The 21,752-nt window shown below is 35.7% G+C and overlaps 1 protein-coding gene across 3 annotated transcripts in view; it reads right to left on the bottom strand.

Moving 5' to 3' along the window:
- Positions 1-3,044: 3,044 nt before the first annotated feature.
- The window catches only part of ENPP1 (ectonucleotide pyrophosphatase/phosphodiesterase 1), a 78,658-nt gene continuing 59,950 nt past the window's right edge, over positions 3,045-21,752 (bottom strand). Inside the window, exons 13-25 of one of the 3 annotated variants that reach the window (XM_053592637.1) lie at positions 21,388-21,519; positions 18,692-18,723; positions 18,006-18,133; positions 16,545-16,614; positions 15,736-15,823; positions 14,283-14,452; positions 13,032-13,083; positions 10,801-10,955; positions 9,050-9,179; positions 7,835-7,915; positions 6,839-6,971; positions 5,951-6,113; positions 3,045-3,718 (exon numbers count right to left, since the gene is read on the bottom strand). In XM_053592637.1, the coding sequence (XP_053448612.1) occupies positions 3,548-3,718; positions 5,951-6,113; positions 6,839-6,971; positions 7,835-7,915; positions 9,050-9,179; positions 10,801-10,955; positions 13,032-13,083; positions 14,283-14,452; positions 15,736-15,823; positions 16,545-16,614; positions 18,006-18,133; positions 18,692-18,723; positions 21,388-21,519 (1,505 nt within the window). In that variant the 3' untranslated portion in view covers positions 3,045-3,547. The remainder of the gene's footprint in view (positions 3,719-5,950; positions 6,114-6,838; positions 6,972-7,834; positions 7,916-9,049; positions 9,180-10,800; positions 10,956-13,031; positions 13,084-14,282; positions 14,453-15,735; positions 15,824-16,544; positions 16,615-18,005; positions 18,134-18,691; positions 18,724-21,387; positions 21,520-21,752) is intronic. The other 2 variants (XM_053592638.1, XM_053592639.1) reach the window with 2 other exon arrangements.

Raw genomic sequence — 21,752 nt, 5'->3', positions numbered from 1 at the left:
CTTAAAATAGTTAGACTGGCTAAAAATCAGGGGAGATATTCTTGGGCTGTGGCCATAGTAAAATTTTACTTAATACTTATCAAAGTACTTGCCACATTCCCTTGATAGCTACAGCATGAAATGCAAATCACCACATTCAGTTTCAAAGTTCAAATGCCCATTCCTATGTTAGTTAAACACATAGCACAGTACAGGGCAGGATAGTGGAAGATACATCCCTGGAGGAGAGCGTGATGTGCCTGCTCTGTACCCATCTTATCTTTTAAATAGGACCTGGACAACTGGACTACCAATCCTTGCACTCTACATATCTACTTCCTCTGCTAGAAAATGAACATGTGGCTTCTTCCCCTGGAAGTTCATCTTCTTTTCTCTGATTATTGGAAATATATTTAAATTCTGACAGGATTTTTGCTCTGCCATGAATGAATTAACTAGCTGTGAAGTTTTCTATAGAACAAGAAGTACTGACTTGAGTCATGGCAGTAAAATTCAGGGTAAATAAAGGTCTCACCTTGCATTTGAAAAGCAAAAAATAGCCTTTATTGGACAAAATAGGATGAAAACATTTCCACATACGATCATGTGAACTGACCATTCAAATTGGAGGAGTGGAGTTGAGTCACATGTTTTAAACTGATGAATAGTGAAAGAAGGGGTCTCTTTCAAGGAAAAAAAGATAAAAGGAATACTGTGTAAAAGCAACAGAAGAAAAGCAAAGTAGGAGCAGATATGGAAGCTCTTTCAAGAATCAGCATAGAATTTACATAGTAAGGAATAAAGCAGTAAAAGTTGGTCATGGTGACGCTTGTAGAAGCCAGTCTCTCCTTTGTTCCCCTGGCACCTGCCCATGGCTTCATTATAACATCTACCACTCTTTAGGGATCATTTATACTTCTATGGACTCTTCTCCAAAACTGTCAGGATTGTAACTTGTTCTTCTTTGTTTTCTTGTTGCCTAGCAAAGGTAATGGTTATCTATCCATTTAATTAAGCTCTGCTGAGATGCTTTTGGTAGAGTCAGTCACATATCTAAACATTTTAAAGAATATATAAAAATCAGTGAGATACTTTGACAAAAATAGAGTAGATATCCTCCTGTTACATACAGATAAAAAACCTATATAAAACAAACATAGGAATACATTGAATGGAGGATAAAGTAGATAGGCTAGGAACCTTGGGGAATCCCAGTAACAACATTATGATGAATTACCTGAGTTTTCTTTTTAACTCATGTATCTCACACTTGGCACTGAAGAAATTTGTAACCTGGAAATGTCAATGAGTACAGACAAAAAGAAAAAAGTCCCAAGAGAGGCCTGTCCTTTCTCTAGACAAATGAACAGAAAATGGGTACACTAGCAAGAGCAAAAGTTGCCCTACCCCAAGAAAACACCATGGAAAAAACATGGCCCTACCCACATTAGCAAAGGCTGAATGATGAGGAACCTAGACATCCACCCTTACCAGGCTGTAAAGAGGTACCTGACACACCTGCTGGAGAAGGCTGTCAGAGAAAGCTGAATGGAGAACTGGGAATTTTATCCTCACCTGGTGATAATGAAGCCTTTCTGTTCAGCCCTGTCCCATAGCATCAGTGGAGATCACAGGGAACATGAAAAGATCCTTCACATCCCAGCCAGGGAGGTAGCAATGGAAGCCTAACATGCAGGTAAATTCCCACCCTGCCCAGACGTGACAAGGGGCCCCTCACATCCCAAGTATCAATAGAGATTGAGTGGGAATCTGGACTCCTAGTTACACCTGGAAATAATAAGGCAATGCCCCCAATTCCCCTGCTAGTGTGGTATCAGAGAAAGTTAGCTAAAGCAAAAGGTTTACTTCATGAAGTTCCAGTCATGGAACAGTCTTATAATGACAGACATTGGTATTATATGATAAGGATTATACAGCAGCCATCATAAAAATGCTTCAACAAGTAATTACAAATACACTTGAAACAAAAGAGATAAAAATTCATAACAAATAGCAGATATAAAGAAGAACCAAGTGGAAATTTTAGAAATAAAAAAGACAACAACTAAAATATAAAAATCAACGAATGGGCTCAATAGCAGAATGGATGTGACAGAGGATGAAAATCAGGGAACTTGAAGGCAGAAATTACCCAAACAAACAACAGAGAGAAAAATGACTGAAAAAATGTTTATACAGAGCCTCAGGAAACTGTGGGACCAAAACAAAAACCAAGGAAACTATTTAAGCAATTAAATAATTTTCAGTTGCAAATTGTATTATTTGAAGGTCTTTGCGGTTGGCCATTTTGCTGTTGTAGAGTGATTGTATGAAGGACATCCTAGTGTATTAATCTTATACCTCCACTGGACCCAGATAACCTAAAAGTTAATGTAGCTTTTGAAGGCTCACAGGTAGGAACAAAAAGGCATAGTCAACACAGTGGGAAAGTCAAGCTCATTGTGTCATTTATCATGTCCATCGAGAATATATGAAGAGATTAGTGACATATTCTCTTCAAATCTATGAAAACTTCAAAATGAACCACTCAATACAGAACAGCTCTGCTGCTGGTAGGGTCATTCTTGTGCACATTGGGAAATTTTCTTACCATCCCAATGAAAAAACGCCTCATGTGCTGACAAGTTCTCTGAAGTTTTACTACAATGAGACACAATTTTAATAGTCTAAAAGAAACACTTTTAAGACCATTTTCTTTTTTTTTTTTTGCAGTTTTTTGGCCACAGCTGGGTTTGAACCTGCCACCTCTGGCATATGGGACCAGCGCCCTACCCCTTTGAGCCATAGGGGCTGCCCTTTTAAGACCATTTTCAACAAGACGGGAATATTTTTCTTTCTTTCTTTCTTTTTTTTTTTTGGTACAAATGTAAAGTAATATTTTTTATTAAGTAGGTATATTCAACTCACAGATCTTCCCTCAAAGTTTAACTTGTTTAAACCATTAAATCTGAAGAAATCTAATCTCAATTAGAAAAAATCACACACAAGATTAATAATTTGGCTTTTAAGGGGGTATACAGAAAAGGTAGAAATTGCTTCAGAAATATTTTTACTTCTCTTAATTTTTTTTGATTAAAACTATAAGAAAGGAAACTCCAAGTTAAAAGGAATACAGAACCACTTTTAAATCTTGTAAAAATCGTAATGTAATATGGGCTATCCCAATCCCAGTAATTAGACTAATGTTTGCCAATGTCATCAAGCTTGCTTCCCATAAAATTCAAAATTCTGGTACCCAGACAACATTCACAGGTACTTCTCACTTAAGAGAAGTTAAAAAGCACTTTTAGGTATGGTCTGTCTTTATTCCTCAAAACTTGAACAAGAATGTGCAATTCTTACGCATTCAAATACGCGCAAGATTCAACAGGACACCCTCCTACTGTTGTGCGGATTCCACAAGTTTCCCTGAGATGTCCGTATCACAGAGGATTCCATTCTAACTCTGATTGACAGTTTCCCGAACAACGCAATAGTGTGGATAGAGGACTGTATAAAATATAAGGTTCTCTCAAAAAGATTCGTGGTGTTTTTGGAATAAAAAACATTAGTCTTCTTGGCTAAATGTTGGCAAATGTGTTTTCAACTTTAAAATGTCTGTAATTGGCTCTTTTCTTTCTTGATAGAAGCTGAGTCCAGTGATAAGTTCAACATCTCTGATCCGTGCTCTGTGTAACATAAGTAACTCTTCAATCCATGAGGAATCATGCTTCCCATACTAAGAAGATGGGAAATAAAAAACAAAAATCACCACAGAATAGAGTCAGTTCACTTCTATAAGCTCTTAATCTCTCCAGTTTAATCATTTATGACATTTTGGCTCTGAAGTAGCAGAAACTGCAAAACTTGTTAGTCTTGTTAGTCCCCAATCTTGAGAACTTCTCTCTCTGATACATAGCAGGCATGATTGTTTAATGTGGGTGTATCACATTTGGGAAAAATAAAGTATACCTGGTCATGCATTGCATAGGTACAAGAAACTTAAACAGTGCAGGGTTAAAATAAATATTGGAAAACAGAAACCTAATGGCATAGTAGAAAGAATATGGTAATTAAAGAAATCTGGATTTGAGTCCTGGTTCCACAACTATCCTATCGGGTAAACTAAGGCAAGTCATATGAGTCTTAACTTCCTTACCTGTATTCTCTTCATGGGGGTAATTCTAAGGATCAAATGTAATGCTGTGTACAAATAGACTATACAAGCACTGACTCAGTGGACTGCTTGACTAGTGGGTAATTGCCATCTTCTCTAACATTCACAGGAAAAGATTAAAAAGTACATGCATGAAATCTGTTCTTTCAGGGTAATATCTTTACTGCTTCAGAGGTGAAACAGAAGGAATCAATAAATATATATGATATACCTTAAACTAGTCCTCTCTCTTGTTCAAGTCCAATATTTAGCATCTTCTAGGTACACTGCCATTGTAGAATTTGATAAAATGTTTTCATTTAAGGTGAAACATTTGGAAACAGCTTTTGGAATGGTGGAGCTGGAAAAGGAACTCAGCGCCCGACTCATAACACTTAACATCCTTTTGGTCAATGAGACAAAAGCACAAGGCGGTAGCTGCCCTTTTATTTTGGGGAAGGGGAGCAAATTGAGAAATGATATCTAAAGAAGCAGAAGACACCTTTACCCCATGGGGGCCAAAGCCACATGCTCAGAGTGATAGAGCAGAGAGACAGGAAAGGTCTGTCTCCCTAATGGTGCCACCGACCCAAAGCACCATCCAAAGACTCCGTACAGCTGGAGGAACCCCTGATTTGCTTAAATCATTGCAATGGGGTGACTATTATTTGCTGCAGACCAAATTCCAACTGATAAATCTAGTGACAAGTTAATCTCTTAAAGAATGAAGAAGGGAATAGTTGGTATAATCCAACAGTGCCCACGAATATTGACCTTTTAGCAGAGTTAGATATTTGTCAGGCATCCAACCAGATAAACTTCTGCTATTCTATTCTGAAGAATAAGGAAAATTAACTTAGTGATAAATGTGCTCTGTGAGAAAGTCAAATAATTCTGAAAGTCTGTCACAGAACACAGAAACACTACTACATCAAGGATGGCAAATGAGTCACTGTATTCCACTCCCGTGCCCCTAGCAGGGATCACAGTTTTGTTCACTGCTGTGCACTCAGTACCTAGAGCATCTGACGACAAATGTTTATTAAAGGAATGAGTAGCTGGCTCAAAGAAGTGATGAATGGAAGAGTAAATGCAGCACTCTCTCCTGTTGAATTCACACTTGATCTCAAGATCATTTTGACCACAGAAACCCAGATATCCACCCATCTGCTGGGACTGGTATGAAAGCTAAATCTTATTGCCAACTCAGGTCTAGACTTATTTGTGTAACTTCAATGGAAGAGAAAAATAGGAAATGTGGGAAGTACTCTGAAAGAAAGACATTTTAGCCCATGATTAAGGAAAAACTTAAAAACTGTGAACATTTTATACAGTTTTGATATTAAAATCTATAATTTGTATTTTTAAAACTCTGAAAAATTAAGATCATATAAAACGATTGTCTCCAAAAAATCTCTGGTATAACAATAAGACTTTTATAATAAAATGACATACAGAATATTCCTTTGAAATGTTGTTTAACCACAATTTTTATAACAGTGCTGATATGTTTGGAATTGTAAATGCAGTTCTGAAACAAAAGAAAATTCACTCTTCAAATAAGCCTAGAATTCCATGGCTGAGCTGTACAAATTTGATTCTGATCTGATTTTTAGTGTCTTTACAGACAAGGATAGTCTTCTCCAAAGATATATTATCTTAAATAATTAAATTAATACTATCTATAATTCCGTAGTCCATGAATATTCAAAAGTTGTGTTTTCTCCCACAGTAATGAGAGATATTGGACACATATCCAAAGATACAGATGTTTCTATTTTCAATATATAAGCTAAACATACGAAGGCTACTTACCGCACAGCCCTCACTGTTATCAGCCCTGTGAGGCAAGATGAAAGCTAAGGTATCTAAGTTTTCACAGTGCAAGGGAATCTGGGATTTACTTTTACAACTTGTTAGCACGAAGAAGAAGTGAGTTGGAATCATAACTTCTTGATTACGGATCATTTTGATGTTTCTGAAAAATATGTCAATATTTACTTAAAAAAAAGAAATATCTTCCTTTTCATGAACATTTTAGTAGAGTAAGATTTTAATACAAGAAATCTAAAAATTGGGCGGCGCCTGTGGCTCAAAGGAGTAGGGCACCGGCCCCATATGCTGGACGTGGCGGTTTCAAACCCAGCCCCAGCCAAAAACTGCCAAAAAAAAAAGAAATCTAAAAATCAAATTCAGATAAATAATTAAATATACTATAAGAAGTTAGCAAGCATAATCCTTCAACATATTCTTCTACATTGAGAGTAATAATTAGAAGACAGAGAAACAACAGTCTGAATTATTTTAATTTTCTATAGAAATTTTTTGAACTTTGAATTTTTTTGAAATTTTACCTAAAGACACTGGAATTAAGACACTAAAGAAAATATCATTTTTGAACACCTATAACCAAAACTCCCGTCTAAATAATTACTTATACCCTTTTAAATTCTATGCCATTGTGAACAAATAGCAGGCAGAGAGCGAACAGGTTAGAAATGTGTGATTATCATTCCTCCAGAGAGGACATGTATTTCATCTTTGTTTAATTAGATATTCTCTCCTATCCTAATAACTTAATTTTCTTTTCAAATTGTAGAATATTACCAAAGACTTCCCCTTATATATCCTGAGGTGGGATTACATGTGTACAACCATGCCTAGCTCAATAACAACTTTTGAGAGTAATGAATATGTTCTTACTGCCTGAGAGTCTTTGAGGAATCATAATGTCCATCATAATCAAAGTCAAACACAGGACCGCTGACAACATTGACACCATTTCTCTCCTCTGCATACCTCTGCAGTAAGGTGTCATGAAAATAGTGCCATATAACTGAAACAAGAAGGAAGACAGTGCAGTTTCAAAAGAAGGTACCGTGCTGTTAGGTGAAATAAATTAACAGCATGATTCAAAATTAGTCTTAGTAACAATTAGAGATAAAGTCAAGTTTGGCTTCAGTCTTTAGGTGAGGCCAAAAATCCTTTGTTCAACTTTGGCCTTTGGAAGGACTGATAGGCAAATGTTGAATCCAACTCTATTTCAGGCATCCCTGAACAAGGGATTCATGATGAACATGTGATCACACAGATTTATTAAGTGTAACAACACCTCAAACACAAGGTATGTTATTCAGATTTACTATTAATATCTGAATTCCCTTTGAAATATTTACAAGTATTCCAAGTGTAAATTAGAGTAAAAATCTCCTTATATGCTCATATTTTGATATTCTAAACATCAATTTAAGTATAATTATATACTTATTTTTCTATGAGTCAAATACTCCAATAGTTAATGATGATGTGAAATCTATTCATTTTAAAAACAAAACAATTACCAAGAACTTCCAAATAGTTAAACAGGAGAATAGACTTTTTAAAAGATATTCTATGTGTTAGTAGGCCATATTAGCTAGATAATTTTGAAAAGAAAATCATATACTTTTTACTAAAAATGTTTATAAGCCTTTAAATGCACAGCAAAATAGATATTAGAATATATAATAATTCTAATATTTGAGAATTTTTTGTGTATTAGTATTCAAAGTATAAAAAAACATTTAAGAATCGGTTTGGGTATTGGAATATTGGGTATTTATCCATTTAATTTAGATCATTAAGTCTACTACATGTGAATTATTCCTATATGTTCAGACATTCATTAAAATTATAAAATAGAAATTTAAAACTTTTTACCTTGAAAACTCTGGTACATTGGTACTATATTAGTAGAAAGCAAAGCTTCAGAATATATTTGACTTGAATTTTTACTTAGTCCTACAAAGAAAGAAACAGAAAAACTTTTCTCATTTTTTCAGAGATAACATTACAAATTATCGTTTTTTATATGGGAGGGTGGGGGGAGAATTTTACAAAATTAGCTGAGTATTATCTGAACCCTGTAAAACTTTCCTAGGGGAAAATGTAATGTGTTTGGTCAAGTCTTAAAAAAAAACAACATATTTAAATCTTTTCATTTCAAAATAAATTCATCAAAGAAACAAAAACTTGTTTACTAAGAAAAGCCCCCAATTAAACATATTTATCTTATGTGCCTCATTTCAACTAACATGAATTGTGTAGAAAATCTTCTTTCCTTAAACTTTTTCATAGTGAAAAGGGAAAAGAGAACAACTGGCTTCAGAACAACACCTACTATCCAGAACAAACATCACAGGATGTCAGCCTCCAAATGCCATCCAAGGCTTCTTTGTGTGGATTTGAGGCTTGGACCTGGTCTATTGTCATAATGCAATAGCCAAGTTCTGACTTCAGGCACTTACTCTGGGGACTGAACTGGACGCTGAGGGCATCTGAGCACCTGGAGCCTTATGAATTTTGCCTTTTCAGGCTGGCCCCAAAATGTCTTCTCATTAACAAATTTACCCTTCAAAAATAGAACAGTTAGCTTCAAAAAGATCATTCCCTCTAGGCTCTGTGACAGTGAAAAAGCAAGCAGGCTTTAGGCTCGACCTTTATTTACTTCTCTGACAAATCACGTATTTACTTCTCTGACAAATCACGTTGTCTTTTTAAACAACAAACGAATATCTCCTTCCTAAGAACCCTGACATAACCTTCCAATTTCACGGGGTTTTCTCAAATTCTGCTTAAAAGAAATGCAGAAAAGAAAGGTAAAGAGTGTTCTACCTGGAGGATCTGCACTAAATCAACTACTCCAAAGAAAACGTTTTATAAAATTCACTCATCAGATTCACGTTTATCCCTGATAGTTATAGATTTCAAATTCACCCTTTCGTCAATAAATAAACATCAATAAAGGTGACATATCAATTTTCATTAATGAAGGTAACATATACATTGCCTCATAATGTATGACAGATCTGCAAACAAGAAAGGAAACAAAAAAGAAGAGATAAGAAAAAGAGATTGAGTGAGGAAGAAACTTACGTGGTGGGAAAAGGAATCCGTAACTCACTTTGGCGTTGTTTTTATAAAATGAACATTTATGGACAGGACTAAGAGAAACTCGAAAGTCCTGGTAGAGACAATTGGAAATGTCTTCTGTAGAGAAGTTGTCCTGAAGAAGAAAATAAAAAGAACCATCAGATGTCAGGCATAGAGAAGAGAAGAGAAGGAAATTGCTTTCTTTTTTTTTTTTGGTTTTTTTTTGGCCGGGGCTGGGTTTGAACCCACCACCTCTGGCATATGGGACCAGCGCCCTACCCCTTGAGCCACAGGTGCCACCCTGGAAATTGTTTTCTAAATAAAGGTGAGCTGCAGCATTACATTATGAAGCTCTGGGTGTCGTTCACGTCCTCCTCACCTTTCAAGTACACTCATCTTTTTTCTGACTGAACTGTAAAAATTCTTTCCAATATTAAAGATATTGCTTGAGATTCATATATATGTGCAAAGATTTTTGTATTATGCAGTGATACTTTTGTTTATAATGCTTTTATCTATACAATTTTAAGCTTTTATAGAATAAAAAAATCTCAGTTTTTGAGATTTAAGTCTATCTTCCATGCATGAATAAATACAAAGCCAAAGTTGCTGGGGGAAGAGAGAAAAGCCATGAAGAGCCATGTAAAAACCTCCACAATGCTGGTGACTATGAATTCATGTAGCTTTAATTGTCTAAGAAAACTGAAAATTCCAATGAAGTCAAAGAACACCATTATTAAGGTATTAAGCAATAATAAATAGGCTGTGGTGCCAAGAAAACATTATGTAGATTGCTATCTATTATTGATACAATATCAAGCTAAAAAAAAAAGCATTTAAAGTAGCTGAAGGCTATCCTCCAAAATTAAAATCAAAGTTAAAGAAACTTTACAGAAATATGTGATGATGTGTATACATATTTTTTCAACGTAGAAATTAGAGATATACACACTTGTCCCTGTCTTTTTATTTAGCAACTTCACTGAGTATTAACAACAGGTATTGTTTAAATCCAACTGGTAACCTCAACTATGCTCTCTGAAATTCCTTTTTCCATTTTTAAGGGCATCCTATAAGCGAGCCAGTCATCTGGTCAGTCTGGTTTAAAATTTCAATTCCATATAAGATCTAAATCTCATCTTCTCCCTTTTTCCCTTGCAAAGCCTATGTCCTTCACTGCTCCTCTTTCTCCTGCAGCACCTGGAGAGCTATGACTAAGGAGGAAGGCTAGTTCTCTTCTGGGATACTTCTTTTGAGACCTAACTCTTCCTGTCCTGGTGGTGAAGGGGGGAAGGTTCTGGGGTATCCCTGGTTTGGGGTGCGGTCTTTGTGTGGGTGCTCTATGCAGGGATGTTACTGAACTTGGATGGTTTTCTTCAGCAGTGAGAGCCGCCTTAGATTCGGGCAGCCATAGATCTGTGCTCACACAGCTATGCACTGAGAAATGAATAACTGCAACTGATTCTGATTTCATGACATTATAAATCAGAATCATAAAATAGTAGAACTTAGTGGAAAAGATAAGAGAGGATCCTTTATACCCCTCATTTTACAGAAGAAATCTGTTCTGCGTCTCACATACCTTCTCATTTGTAAAGCTAGAACTGAATTTTTTTGACTCCCTGTTCAGTATTCCTCTAATTTGGGAGCTTATTATGAGGCCAAGATTAATGGTGAGAAACTACGCTTTCACTGTTTTGCTTCCTGATAACCTGAAACAGTCACACGTAGCTAAAGAGGTGACAAATACTTGCATTTCTGCTGACAGTGTAGGATGTCCAAAGGGGCATTAGGAAGTCTTCGCTGTATCCACTCACAAACTGGTGTTGATAAAGGAGACAGATGTTGTCTCCTTTCTGGAGAACTCTGGGTCTTCCATAGGGTAATATTTCATGCTTAATAATCTTCTCTTGGGTCGTAGGGAGAAAATGAAAAACAACCATTTAAATGTAGGTAGTATGCATCACGTGATAATATAAATATAGTAATACCCTCATCTAACTTTTTTCTCTACGTAACCATATTAGAAATGTATTTATATACTTATTCATTTATTTATTTTTGTTTATTTTTGGGAGACAGTCTCACTCCGTTGCCTGGGTTAGAATGCAGTGGCACCATCAAAACTCACTGCCACTTCCAATTCCTGGGCTGAAGTGATCTTCCTGCCTTGACTTCCTGAGTAGCTGGGACTACAGGTGCCCACTACCATGCCCAGCTAATTTTTTCTATTTTTTGTAGATACGGAGTCTCACTCTTCTTCATGCTGGTCTTGAACTCCTGAGCTCAAGTGATCCTCCCACCTTGGCTTCCCAGAGTGCTAGGATTACAGGTATGAGCCACCACACCCAGCTGAAGATACAGTTTTTCATGATTAAAAAAATAAAAGCCAGGAGGCACCCATAGCTCAGTGGATAGGGCGCTGGCCACATACACAGAGGCTGGCAGGTTCAAACCCACCCCGGACCAGCTAAAATCAACAATCATAACTGCAACAAAAAAATAGCTGGGCGTTGTGGCGGGCGCCTGTAGTCCCAGCTACTTGGGAGGCTGAGGCAAGAGAATCGCTTAAGCCCAGGAGTTTCAGGTTGTTGTGACTGTGACACCATGGCACTCTACCGACGGTGACATAGTGAGACTCTATCTCAAAAAAAAAAGAAAAAAAAATTAAAAACCAATTAGAAGGAGCAGCATCATAAACAATTAACAAAACAAACAGGGTTTACTGCAAGATTTTCCTATAACAATACTGAAAGATCAGTGAAATATTAAGACATCACAAGACCACACTACATGAAATTACTAGATATTCCAACTAATTAGAATATTACCAAGAATTCTTTAGCATTATTTTTTTATTCAAATTAATATGAGGATATAATTTTTAGGTTACATTGTTCTTAATTCCAGGGTAAAGTTCCATTTGTAGAAGAACCCCTCACCCAGGGAGTTTAGCATTATTTTAAATACAAATTCCCCAGGAAATATTCCAGAAAGCAAATTTTCTGGATGATACATGTACTTAGAAAGCAAAAGTTCAGAATTGAAATTATGAGACCAAACTGAATAAAACAATAACAACATAGATACAACTTATCACCCTTTTTCCAGGTGTAAAGTGCTTTGTATACATCATCTAATTAATTTTTACATCTCCCTATGAATTGAGATAATAGGGATTTTACAGATGAGGAAACAGCAGCTTACAGGAAATACTTTTTCCATGAAGACAATAGTTCCTAACTTCATACTCAAACTCGGATCTACTCAATTCTGAAACTGTTATCTTTCATCACAATACTTTGCTATCAGGAGGCTATCAAAAACTTCTCTAATTCCAACATTTACAGTAGGAACTTTATAGACAAGTACAAGTCAGGATTAATGTGGAATTTATTTCTTTATTCCAATAGGAAAACAAAATGTGAGCCAAGGAAATTACAAATCAGAGTGTATCAAAGGGACTCTGAACATTCAAGTCACAACTGAAAAATTTCATCAGTTGTCTGCATATTCTTACGTTTTATTCAAAAGTTATTAAGGAATAACTTTAAATAAATCAATGTATAATCTCTTATAATTAATATGCACCACAAAAACATCTCTAACCCCTTAATATTTTGAAATTAAAAATAAAGAACCAGATGAGATACGAACATGGGTATTGTAAATGGAAATCTGATTCTTTACTAAAACCCTATAAAAATCTTCAAAATTTCAAAATACCTCCATCATGATCAGAAGGTATGGTTCAGCTTCCACTCAATACATTACATATATCTCTTTCCACTGTAAAATTTACTTTCTTTCCTTATGACTAACAGTCTACCATCCAGCAGAGAGATCTATGTCCTATCAGGTATTCCTCCGTTACTCTCCTTATGTTATGGCCACTGTCAAAGAATGGCCCCCAGAGCAATTCTCTGTGCTTCCCATTGTCAAGGAAAAGCTTTCACATTCCAAGCTTGAGAGTAACATGGCTTACCTACTTCCGCCGTCACTTGAAACTGTTTCCGAAAATCCTCAATTGGCAAAATCTATAAAAGTTTATAGAACTATTTTTAAGGATCAAGAGACATGTTTTAATTTGGTGACATACAACTTCTATAGTTTAGCTAGCATAGACCAAAGATCAAACTGAGTAGGATAAAAGGAGAGGACAGACAGCTGCAGAAAGACAGAACTGTTAGCATAAGCTTAACACCAGTAATTAAAAGATAAAAACACAATGGCTGCTTTATAACTCTTATCTATAGCCTAACAGTCTTTCCTTATGCCTAAATTAAGTCAAATAAAAAATGGAAAGCATAAAATAAACTGCTCTCCAAACTGCTATCTTTATGGATATTATCAATTTTGTTCATAACCCGTCTGGTCTTTTTTATCTTTTTACAACTACTATATAATTAAGATAGGAATAAAAAAAATAAAAATGTTTTTATCCTCCCTAAATTTATTTTATTGATTGAGTAACAGGTTGACTATTGAGACCACGTCTCACTTTGTTGCCCAGGTTAAAGTGCAGTGGTATGACCACAGCTTACTACAACCTCAAAGTCCTGGGCTCAAGTGACCCTCTTGTTTCAGCCTCCCAAATAGCTGGGACTACAGGCATAAGTCACCAAACCCGGCTAATTTATATTATCTTTTGTACTGTCAGATAGGGTCTCACTATTGCCCAGGCTGGTCTTGAACTCCTGGCCTCAAGCAATCCTCTCACTTTGGACTCCCAAAACAGTGTTCTCAACCTGTGGGTTGCGACCCCTTTTTAACAATGAAAATACATTGCGGCATAAGGAAGGCTGAGAACCACTGTGCTAGGATTATAGGTGTGAGCCACTCCGCCAAGCCTTGCTCCTAAATTTAAAATAGGTTGAAATGTACTTTAGAGAAGGAACATTATAATTGGTTTACTTTGTGCTTAATACCTCACTGCTAAGATAATGGTCCAGATTTCCCGATTCAAGATACTCAAGGACTCAACTAGACTTCTCTCCAGCTACACCCCCATTAAGCCACAGTACCAAGGGATAAAAATAGACTTGAAAAATGCAAACAACTAGGAAGATGAAAAATAAATTATAAAAGATCTGCATGTGTTCCTATAGTTAAAAACAAATACATATTTACCCCTAACTCAGAAATTGTAATTTGATTAAGTATTTCCACAGTATATGCTGTATGGCAGGTTCTATAAAACTTCATAGACTGGGCTAACCTTCCATATGATACCTACGGAGGAGTTACATGAACAGCCAAGGTTGTCTCTGGGGCTCGCTGTGAAGGGACAGTATAGTGGGGTGTATGCTTCTTTAGGATGTCTTGGGGTATAAAGAGGATTCTTTAGAAGGTGGTTAAGACTTCCATGGGTTCCATTATTAGGAGAAGGTGTCAAATTCATCAAATCTGCATAATTTCAAGAATGATAAAGAGTTAATTAGAAGTTTCAAAACCAAATAAACAGTAGACTTGTATTATGAGCTTTATTTCTTTTTAACTAAATACAGATGAGTTCTTTTTAACTAAAATAGAACCATAAAACTCTCTTGGGGCTTAGAGTATTTATGGCTACGCTTTTCTTAATATAAATACTGATATGTATGCTGTACTTCACTATAAAATTTCTGAGTTCTTGAGTTTTGAAGCGTACAGTCAATACATTTTCCACCTGTTGAATGTGTATGATGTGTCAATCACTGTGTTAATATTTTTTCCTATTTAACCGCAAAACAGTAAGTTATCATCAATATTTGGTAGATGAGTAATTAAAGTGTTTTGCCCAAGGTTTCAAAGTGACTGATGTCATAGACCCAGGATTCAAAACCAGCTCTGAGTCTAAGACTCTTGCCTCTCCCCACCACCCTAAAATGAGGTCTTGCTCCATCTCTCAAGCTAGTGTGCAGTGGCATCATAGCTCATAGCAATTTCAATCTCCTTGGCCTTGAGTGATTTTCCTGCCTCAGCCTCCTACGTAACTAAGACTACAGGCACGCACCACCACACCTGGCTAATTTTTACTCGTAATAATAATAACAGCAAGACTTATAAAGTAAAACACTTACTATATACCAGGTGCTATTTTAAGCATTTTAAGGACATATTAACTTATTTAAAGTATTACAGACTCCCATTAAAAGAATTACACTTAGGACATCCTTAAGAAAAAGGTAATAATATTTAAGACTCAATAGCCCCACCCCATCCCCCATAAAAGTGCTAATCAGAAGACACTGAGTAAACCAAGAAACTCCCCAATGGGTTCTCCTTCATTTCTATAATCATGACATTGACATCCATCTAACTATTATCACTACTGGAGGTTCTACCTGCTCTGTCCACCTTTCACCATCCCCAGTCTCATTTCCCTGGCTTCTAGCGCTATCCTGATTCAAGAGTCATATAATTAAGCCCAGGGCATAACAAAGTGAGAGACACTGGGGATGTACAGACCACCCCACTGTGAGGGTTGTACTTCACAGGATACAGCCTAATGGATAAAACAAGTAAGTCAAAAGAGAATATGTTCCCCACATTTCTTCAGTGACCCTGGGTCAGGAAAAAGAAAGGTGAAAATATGTCTTACCTTACCTTCATCTCCACAAACCATATGCCCACCATATGACCTACTTTTGATAATCCTATGTCAGCTCTGCTTTCAGAAAGGATGGAAGCTACCTGTTCACACTTACCACACATTAAGTTATAGACTTCAATATTTTCAAAGGTGTCAACCTCAATACCATGATTGAATCCAGGTCCATAGCCAATAAAAAGGGCCTAGGATGCCAGAAAAATAATAGCTTATCAGTGCATTTTCAGTTATGTACGTAGTTGATGGAAAAATTATATCATCCACATTGTACATATACAAACTAGTTATGTTAAGATAAGGGGAAATCTAAAATGCCCAGTGGATCTTGTAGGATAATGTTTTAACCCCCATTATGCATATAATCTAAGGATATCTGGGGTATTTCTCTTAGTTTTACTATAATTCTTGACAATCAGAAAAGAATGGATGAGAAAATCTTTTCCTCTATGACAAGATATAAATCTCACCCTCATGCAGTGGCACAAGGATCAAATTAAATAAATATTTTGACTGTGTTTTGAAAATTTGAAGTCTAAGTAAATGTAAGATATTATCTCTCTACAGAACATAAGTATAACACTTTATCTATTAAATCACAACTTTCTTTTATTATAGAGCAATATTCTCAATAGAGCAAAAATAAATGCAAAGTAATTATTAGAAATTTAGTAGGAGATAAAAATCACATGTTCATGAAACATGAATATAAAATTTTAACAACAGTCTTTACTTTTATGTCTAAAGAAAAACAGCTCTAAACTATACTAAAGAAAGTATATGCTCCATAAATTGCCATTCAACACATATAAGCATGGTCTGTTTATAGGTCGAAAACCTCATATATCAGTTTTCTATAGATTTAATCCTGTATTTTCCAAGTATAATCGGTGTGATAGGTTTACTCACTTGCATATTTGCAAATGTGTTGTCAGAGCCATGAAATCCACTTCCACAATACTTCCTTTCTGAGGGATTCCTAATTTTGACATATACAAATGAATAATGTAAAACCCATTCACAAAACATAATTTATAATCATAACACTTTCATTAATAAACAATAAATAACTACAGTGTTAAACATACAGGTAACTAAACACACTTAGCTTTGAAAAGCAGTAAGGGGTCATCTGTACCTTTTATTTCATAGCTCAACTATGAGTCACTGCCATTGAGGCAGAAGTGCTTCTGAAACTTTCAACCATTTAATTATCTTCACTTGGTTTTAATTTCTCATTTGTAAAAATTCAGTGATATAGGCTAAAGAAATGCTTGGAAAACAGTATTTAGATATTGTCTAAATATTAGCTCTCCCATGATGGTAAGAACCATCTGTTCTTTCGTATTCTTTTTCTAAACACTGGAAACCTAGCATAGAGTGGAGACAATGGAATGCTATTGACTGAATTCTGGTTTACTGTGTAGATTTTGCTTGACAAAATCAATAACAGGAGTTATTGATCATGACTGATTTCTTGGCAGTCATCAAAAGAGTTAATAAATGAGTTTTGAGATATTAACATGAACCATCCAAATAATTCCCCCAATACACCAATTAACTAAGGCTAATTGATATATGTGATATTAGGATGAGGAAAATGAAAAAAAGAAAAAACAGCTGTGTATAACAAAGACAGTAGCTCATTATCATAATGTACAGTGTTCTTACCAAATGAAGACTTAGCTTTGAAGATATGGTTAGACGTAACCGTGGTGTGTAGAAGAGATGTGATGGCAAGAGGTGACATGTGAGAAGTAATAAATCATAAGAAGTAATCAATATGGATATGAAAGGCCAGAGCAACAGTTCTTAGCCAGGGGTGAGTCCCCTTCCCCCCGGGACTTCTAATTATGTGCTATGTCTGGAGACATTTTAAGTTGTCACGACCAGAGAGGTGTGCTACTTTTATCTAGTCAGGGAGAAGTCAAATATCCCACAATGCACAGGAGGGTTCCCCACAACAAAGAATCATCCAACTCTAATTTAAGCCAATGTTGAGAAATCCTGGGCTAGGATGAAAAGAATCATACAGAGGATGACAAAAAGGAAATAAAAAAGTATATGTATTTTAAGAAAGGAAAAAATTGTATTAAAATTATAATACTCAATATGTACCGATAATAAAAGATGACTACAAGTCACATTTGACTTCTGCAATTATAAGAGATTCTTCCCATTGCTAATGTAATTCAATTCAACTTTGAAAAGCAATACATAGATAACATCTCTTTAAATGTGGATACATTTTTTTGGCACTCTCGATAACTTGCAGTTTTCACATCACAACATTGTTTAAAAGGGCCAGTAGTTACCTTAAATTAACTAATAGATCAAGGTAAGTTTACCTGGAAGACTGTCAGAACTTACAATGCGAGTTGCCACTTAGGGTCCAGATAGAACGTCAAGGGCTCAATCCTTTCACTTTTGGCAAAGTGCAAACGCTTAGGTAAGAAATGTTTCAGGTAGGGTTTGAAATGCTGGTTTGGTTCCCGGCACTAAAATTATAAAAGGCAATGGAAAACAGTTATTTTCATATTATCTATAGTATAAAACTTTCCTAAAATTGTTTTCTAGAAACATATGAATTTTTTTTCCATACTTTACCAGCCTGCTTAATAAGTCACAAATGGAAAACGAAGAACACTTACTACTATATAACATAAAAATGAATATTCCAAACTATTTTAAATTTTTATAGGAAATCATACTACTATTGCATAAAAGCTACAGGAGTCTTAGTCACTAGATTATACTTTCAAACATAGACTATTGGGACGTGACCCTTAAGATCTTTAAAAACTGGGCAGCGCCTGTGGCTCAAGGGGTAGGGTGCCGGCCCCATATGCTGGAGGTGGCGGTTTCAAACCCAGCCCTGGCCAAAAACTGCAAAAAAAGAAAAAAAAAGATCTTTAAAAACTATAGAACTATGTGTTACCTAGATACTCAAAAATTCTAGTCATTCAATTCCAAGAACAGATAGTGAATCTCTTTTCTATAGTATATATTACATAAAACTAACAATAACTAGACAATGGAAAAATAAAGATACTCACAGAAAGATTTTTGGCAAGGCCTTCATAATTAACTGTAGAGGTAAAAATGTTAAGAAAATAATTGATGGTATGGTACAATTAAAAATAAAAATAATACAATAATATAGAATATGGGACTCAAACTCTTATGTTTAAATGCCAATGTACATTTCCAACAGTTCATTTAAGTCATTACATATTAGTCTTGGAAAGAAATAAGGCAGATGTATAGGTATCCCCCGGTAATGAAACTCATGATACAGTGTCACGTTATTAAGTGAAAAGACAAGTTACAAAACATCTACATAGTGCTAGATTATACTTTCAGTATCTATCCCTCTGTTCTCCCATGTCAGTTCATTCATCCATCTATCTCTTCATCTGCCTGCCCTTCCCTTATCAAAACCATCCATCCAAATATCTATCCATCTATCAATATATCCATCTAGATCTAGTACAATTTCACTGTGTAAAAGTAAGCATGTATGTGTTGTACCATGCATAGCAAATAAGTGAGAAGATACATTCCCAGCTTGACACTGGTTGTTTCCAGAGAGGGGAACTGAGTAGGGAAGTAGAAAGATTTGGGGTAGAAACTGTTACCTTTTCCTTTGTATGCTTTAATATTCGATCATAATTCCAGAATTTTCAAGTAAGAGGGACACAGGGAAACTTGGAAGAAAGGGCAAGTTTTAAACTGAATTTAGACTAGTTTTTTTTTTTTTTTGTAGAGACAGAGTTTCACTTTATTGCCCTTGGTAGAGTGCCGTGGCGTCACACAGCTCACAGCAACCTCCAACTCCTGGGCTTAGGCGATTCTCCTGCCTCAGCCTCCTGAGTAGCTGGGACTACAGGCGCCCGCCACAACGCCCGGCTATTTTTTTTTTTTTTTTTTTTTTTTTTTGCAGTTCAGCCGGGGCTGGGTTTGAACCCGCCACCCTCGGTATATGGGGCCGGCGCCCTTAAATTGGCAGAATAAGCCGTTGCTTGTACTTAGGGTACTTTGTGCTATAGAACAGTAACTGTCTAGCTTTCTACATTTTCTTTTAGCCATACTTTATATAAGTTTGGGAAAATTATCAGATAAACATAATCCTTTTATATAGGAATATAAAATATATCCCAGATAAAGGAATATCATATCAGTTTATATATAGACTATAATCCTTTATCTGGATAATTTTCTATATAAAAACTGATAATCATATAGTTTTTGCTTTAATTTGGGAAACTTGGGGCCTAATTGAGGTAAGGGCAGAGCTAAAGTTTAGCTCTCCTATCCTATCCCAATCTTCTCTGGGGACTGCCATTGCCTGTATAGTTTTGCTAACAAGTTTTACAACCATGTGCTACTTTTCCAAATTTAAAACAGAATTATGAATTAAAATGTGTCATTGGGCTTATGGAACTTGCACTTGTGCCATTGTGTTAATATATTTGCATAAATATTTTCCTAGTAAAATCCATTTTTCCTCTTTAATATTCAATAGTGTCTTACTGCTGTTTCTGAACTCCATTTTGGTAACTGTCAGAAAAGCTTATTTTTCTTTCTCTTTCAAAGTTAGCTGTAACAAAAAGATGACATTTGCTCTACCTATCTGAAATTTATCAAGGAGAAAAATCGAAAAGAGAGGTAAGTAACAGAGGTGGAAACAGTTACGAAAGAGGCCTGACTTACAGAAGAACGAATTTTTTTTCCTAAATACTAAGATGGAAACAAAACAATGAATGTTTTTAAACATTTCTTGGCAATTTGTGTTCCACACGTGGTAGAGAAAATGTGAGATTTCTTCATTCCTGTTTAAAAGACACATCTCTTACTTGTTCCATTAGTTTAAAGGGAATGGTTTAAAGAAGGCACTTCTGAGAAGAGGAAGCAGTTGCTTCCAGAATTAATCCCTCTGCCAGCATTCCTCCTCCTCCTAACAGCATATTATGAAGCATCATTCATTAAACCTGAATAAATATTTCAAGTTTCAATGTTTCAATGAGTTTCCTCTTAAACTTTTTTCTACTATAATCTTTAACCTGATAAGAGTAAAACACACACCACAACATAAAATAGCACTGAACTCATCAAATAACACGTTTAGCCAAAGAATAACAAATAGGGTATTGGTTACACAGATAACAAGGTTAGTCTTGTGTCCTTGCATCCAATCCAATCCCATAAGATCCCTTTAGGGACAAAAGATCTGCGCTGAAGATTTAATTAATAAAAGAAAATTAACTTTACTTGATTCCCTTTAGTTTAGAAATATAACGTATCTCTATAATGCATCTGTCTCTGTATCATGAGTAAGGCTACATTAGACTACAGTGGTCCCTACACTTTTTGGCACCAGGGACTAGTTTCATGGAAAACTATTTTTCTACAGATGGGGTGAGGGGCATTAAATTAAAAGGAGCATTCAACCTAGACCCCTCACAGTACACAGTTTACAGTAAGGCTCATGCTCCTGTAAGAATCTAATGCCACCACTGATCTAGCAAGGGCTGGAGCTCAGGCAGTGATGCCAGCAATGGGGAGCAGCTGTAAATACAGATGAAGCTGCACTCACTGGCACACCGCCAGATGCTCACCACCTGCTGTGTGGCCTGGCTGCTAACAGGCCACAGACTGGTACTGGTCTATAGCTTGGGGTTTGAGGAAGGCAGCATTAGGGAAAAATATTCTTAATATGCCATATTCAAAGTTACTATAGAGATACACTTACATGTATAGTATTTATCTGGGACATCAGAGGGTCTCAATCGAGCAGCAGGTCCATAAATAACTTTAATATTTTTAACATCTCCCAAATATTTATTCAGATACACGTATTTCTTACAACTGCCTTGTTCCATGCCTAAGGAAAAAAAAATCCCAAAGCATCTTATAACTTTAATACAAAATTTAAAATGTAAAAATAGAATTTCTTTCACTTCCAGAATTTAACTCATTAAACACAGGCTCAGCATTCATATTACTTGATAGGTAAGACACAGAATTTCAGCTATATCCATAATTCCACTTTTTTCAAAATCTTTTCCCTTTCTTTACCCAAAATTAGTTTAATATTTCTTCTTATTTATGTACTAA

The sequence above is a fragment of the Nycticebus coucang genome, chromosome 5, assembly GCF_027406575.1.
Source record: "Nycticebus coucang isolate mNycCou1 chromosome 5, mNycCou1.pri, whole genome shotgun sequence".
In the NCBI taxonomy this organism is placed as follows: Eukaryota; Metazoa; Chordata; class Mammalia; order Primates; family Lorisidae; genus Nycticebus; species Nycticebus coucang.
Note: the sequence above shows the minus strand (reverse complement) of the source record. Positions and strands in the feature narration are given on the sequence as shown.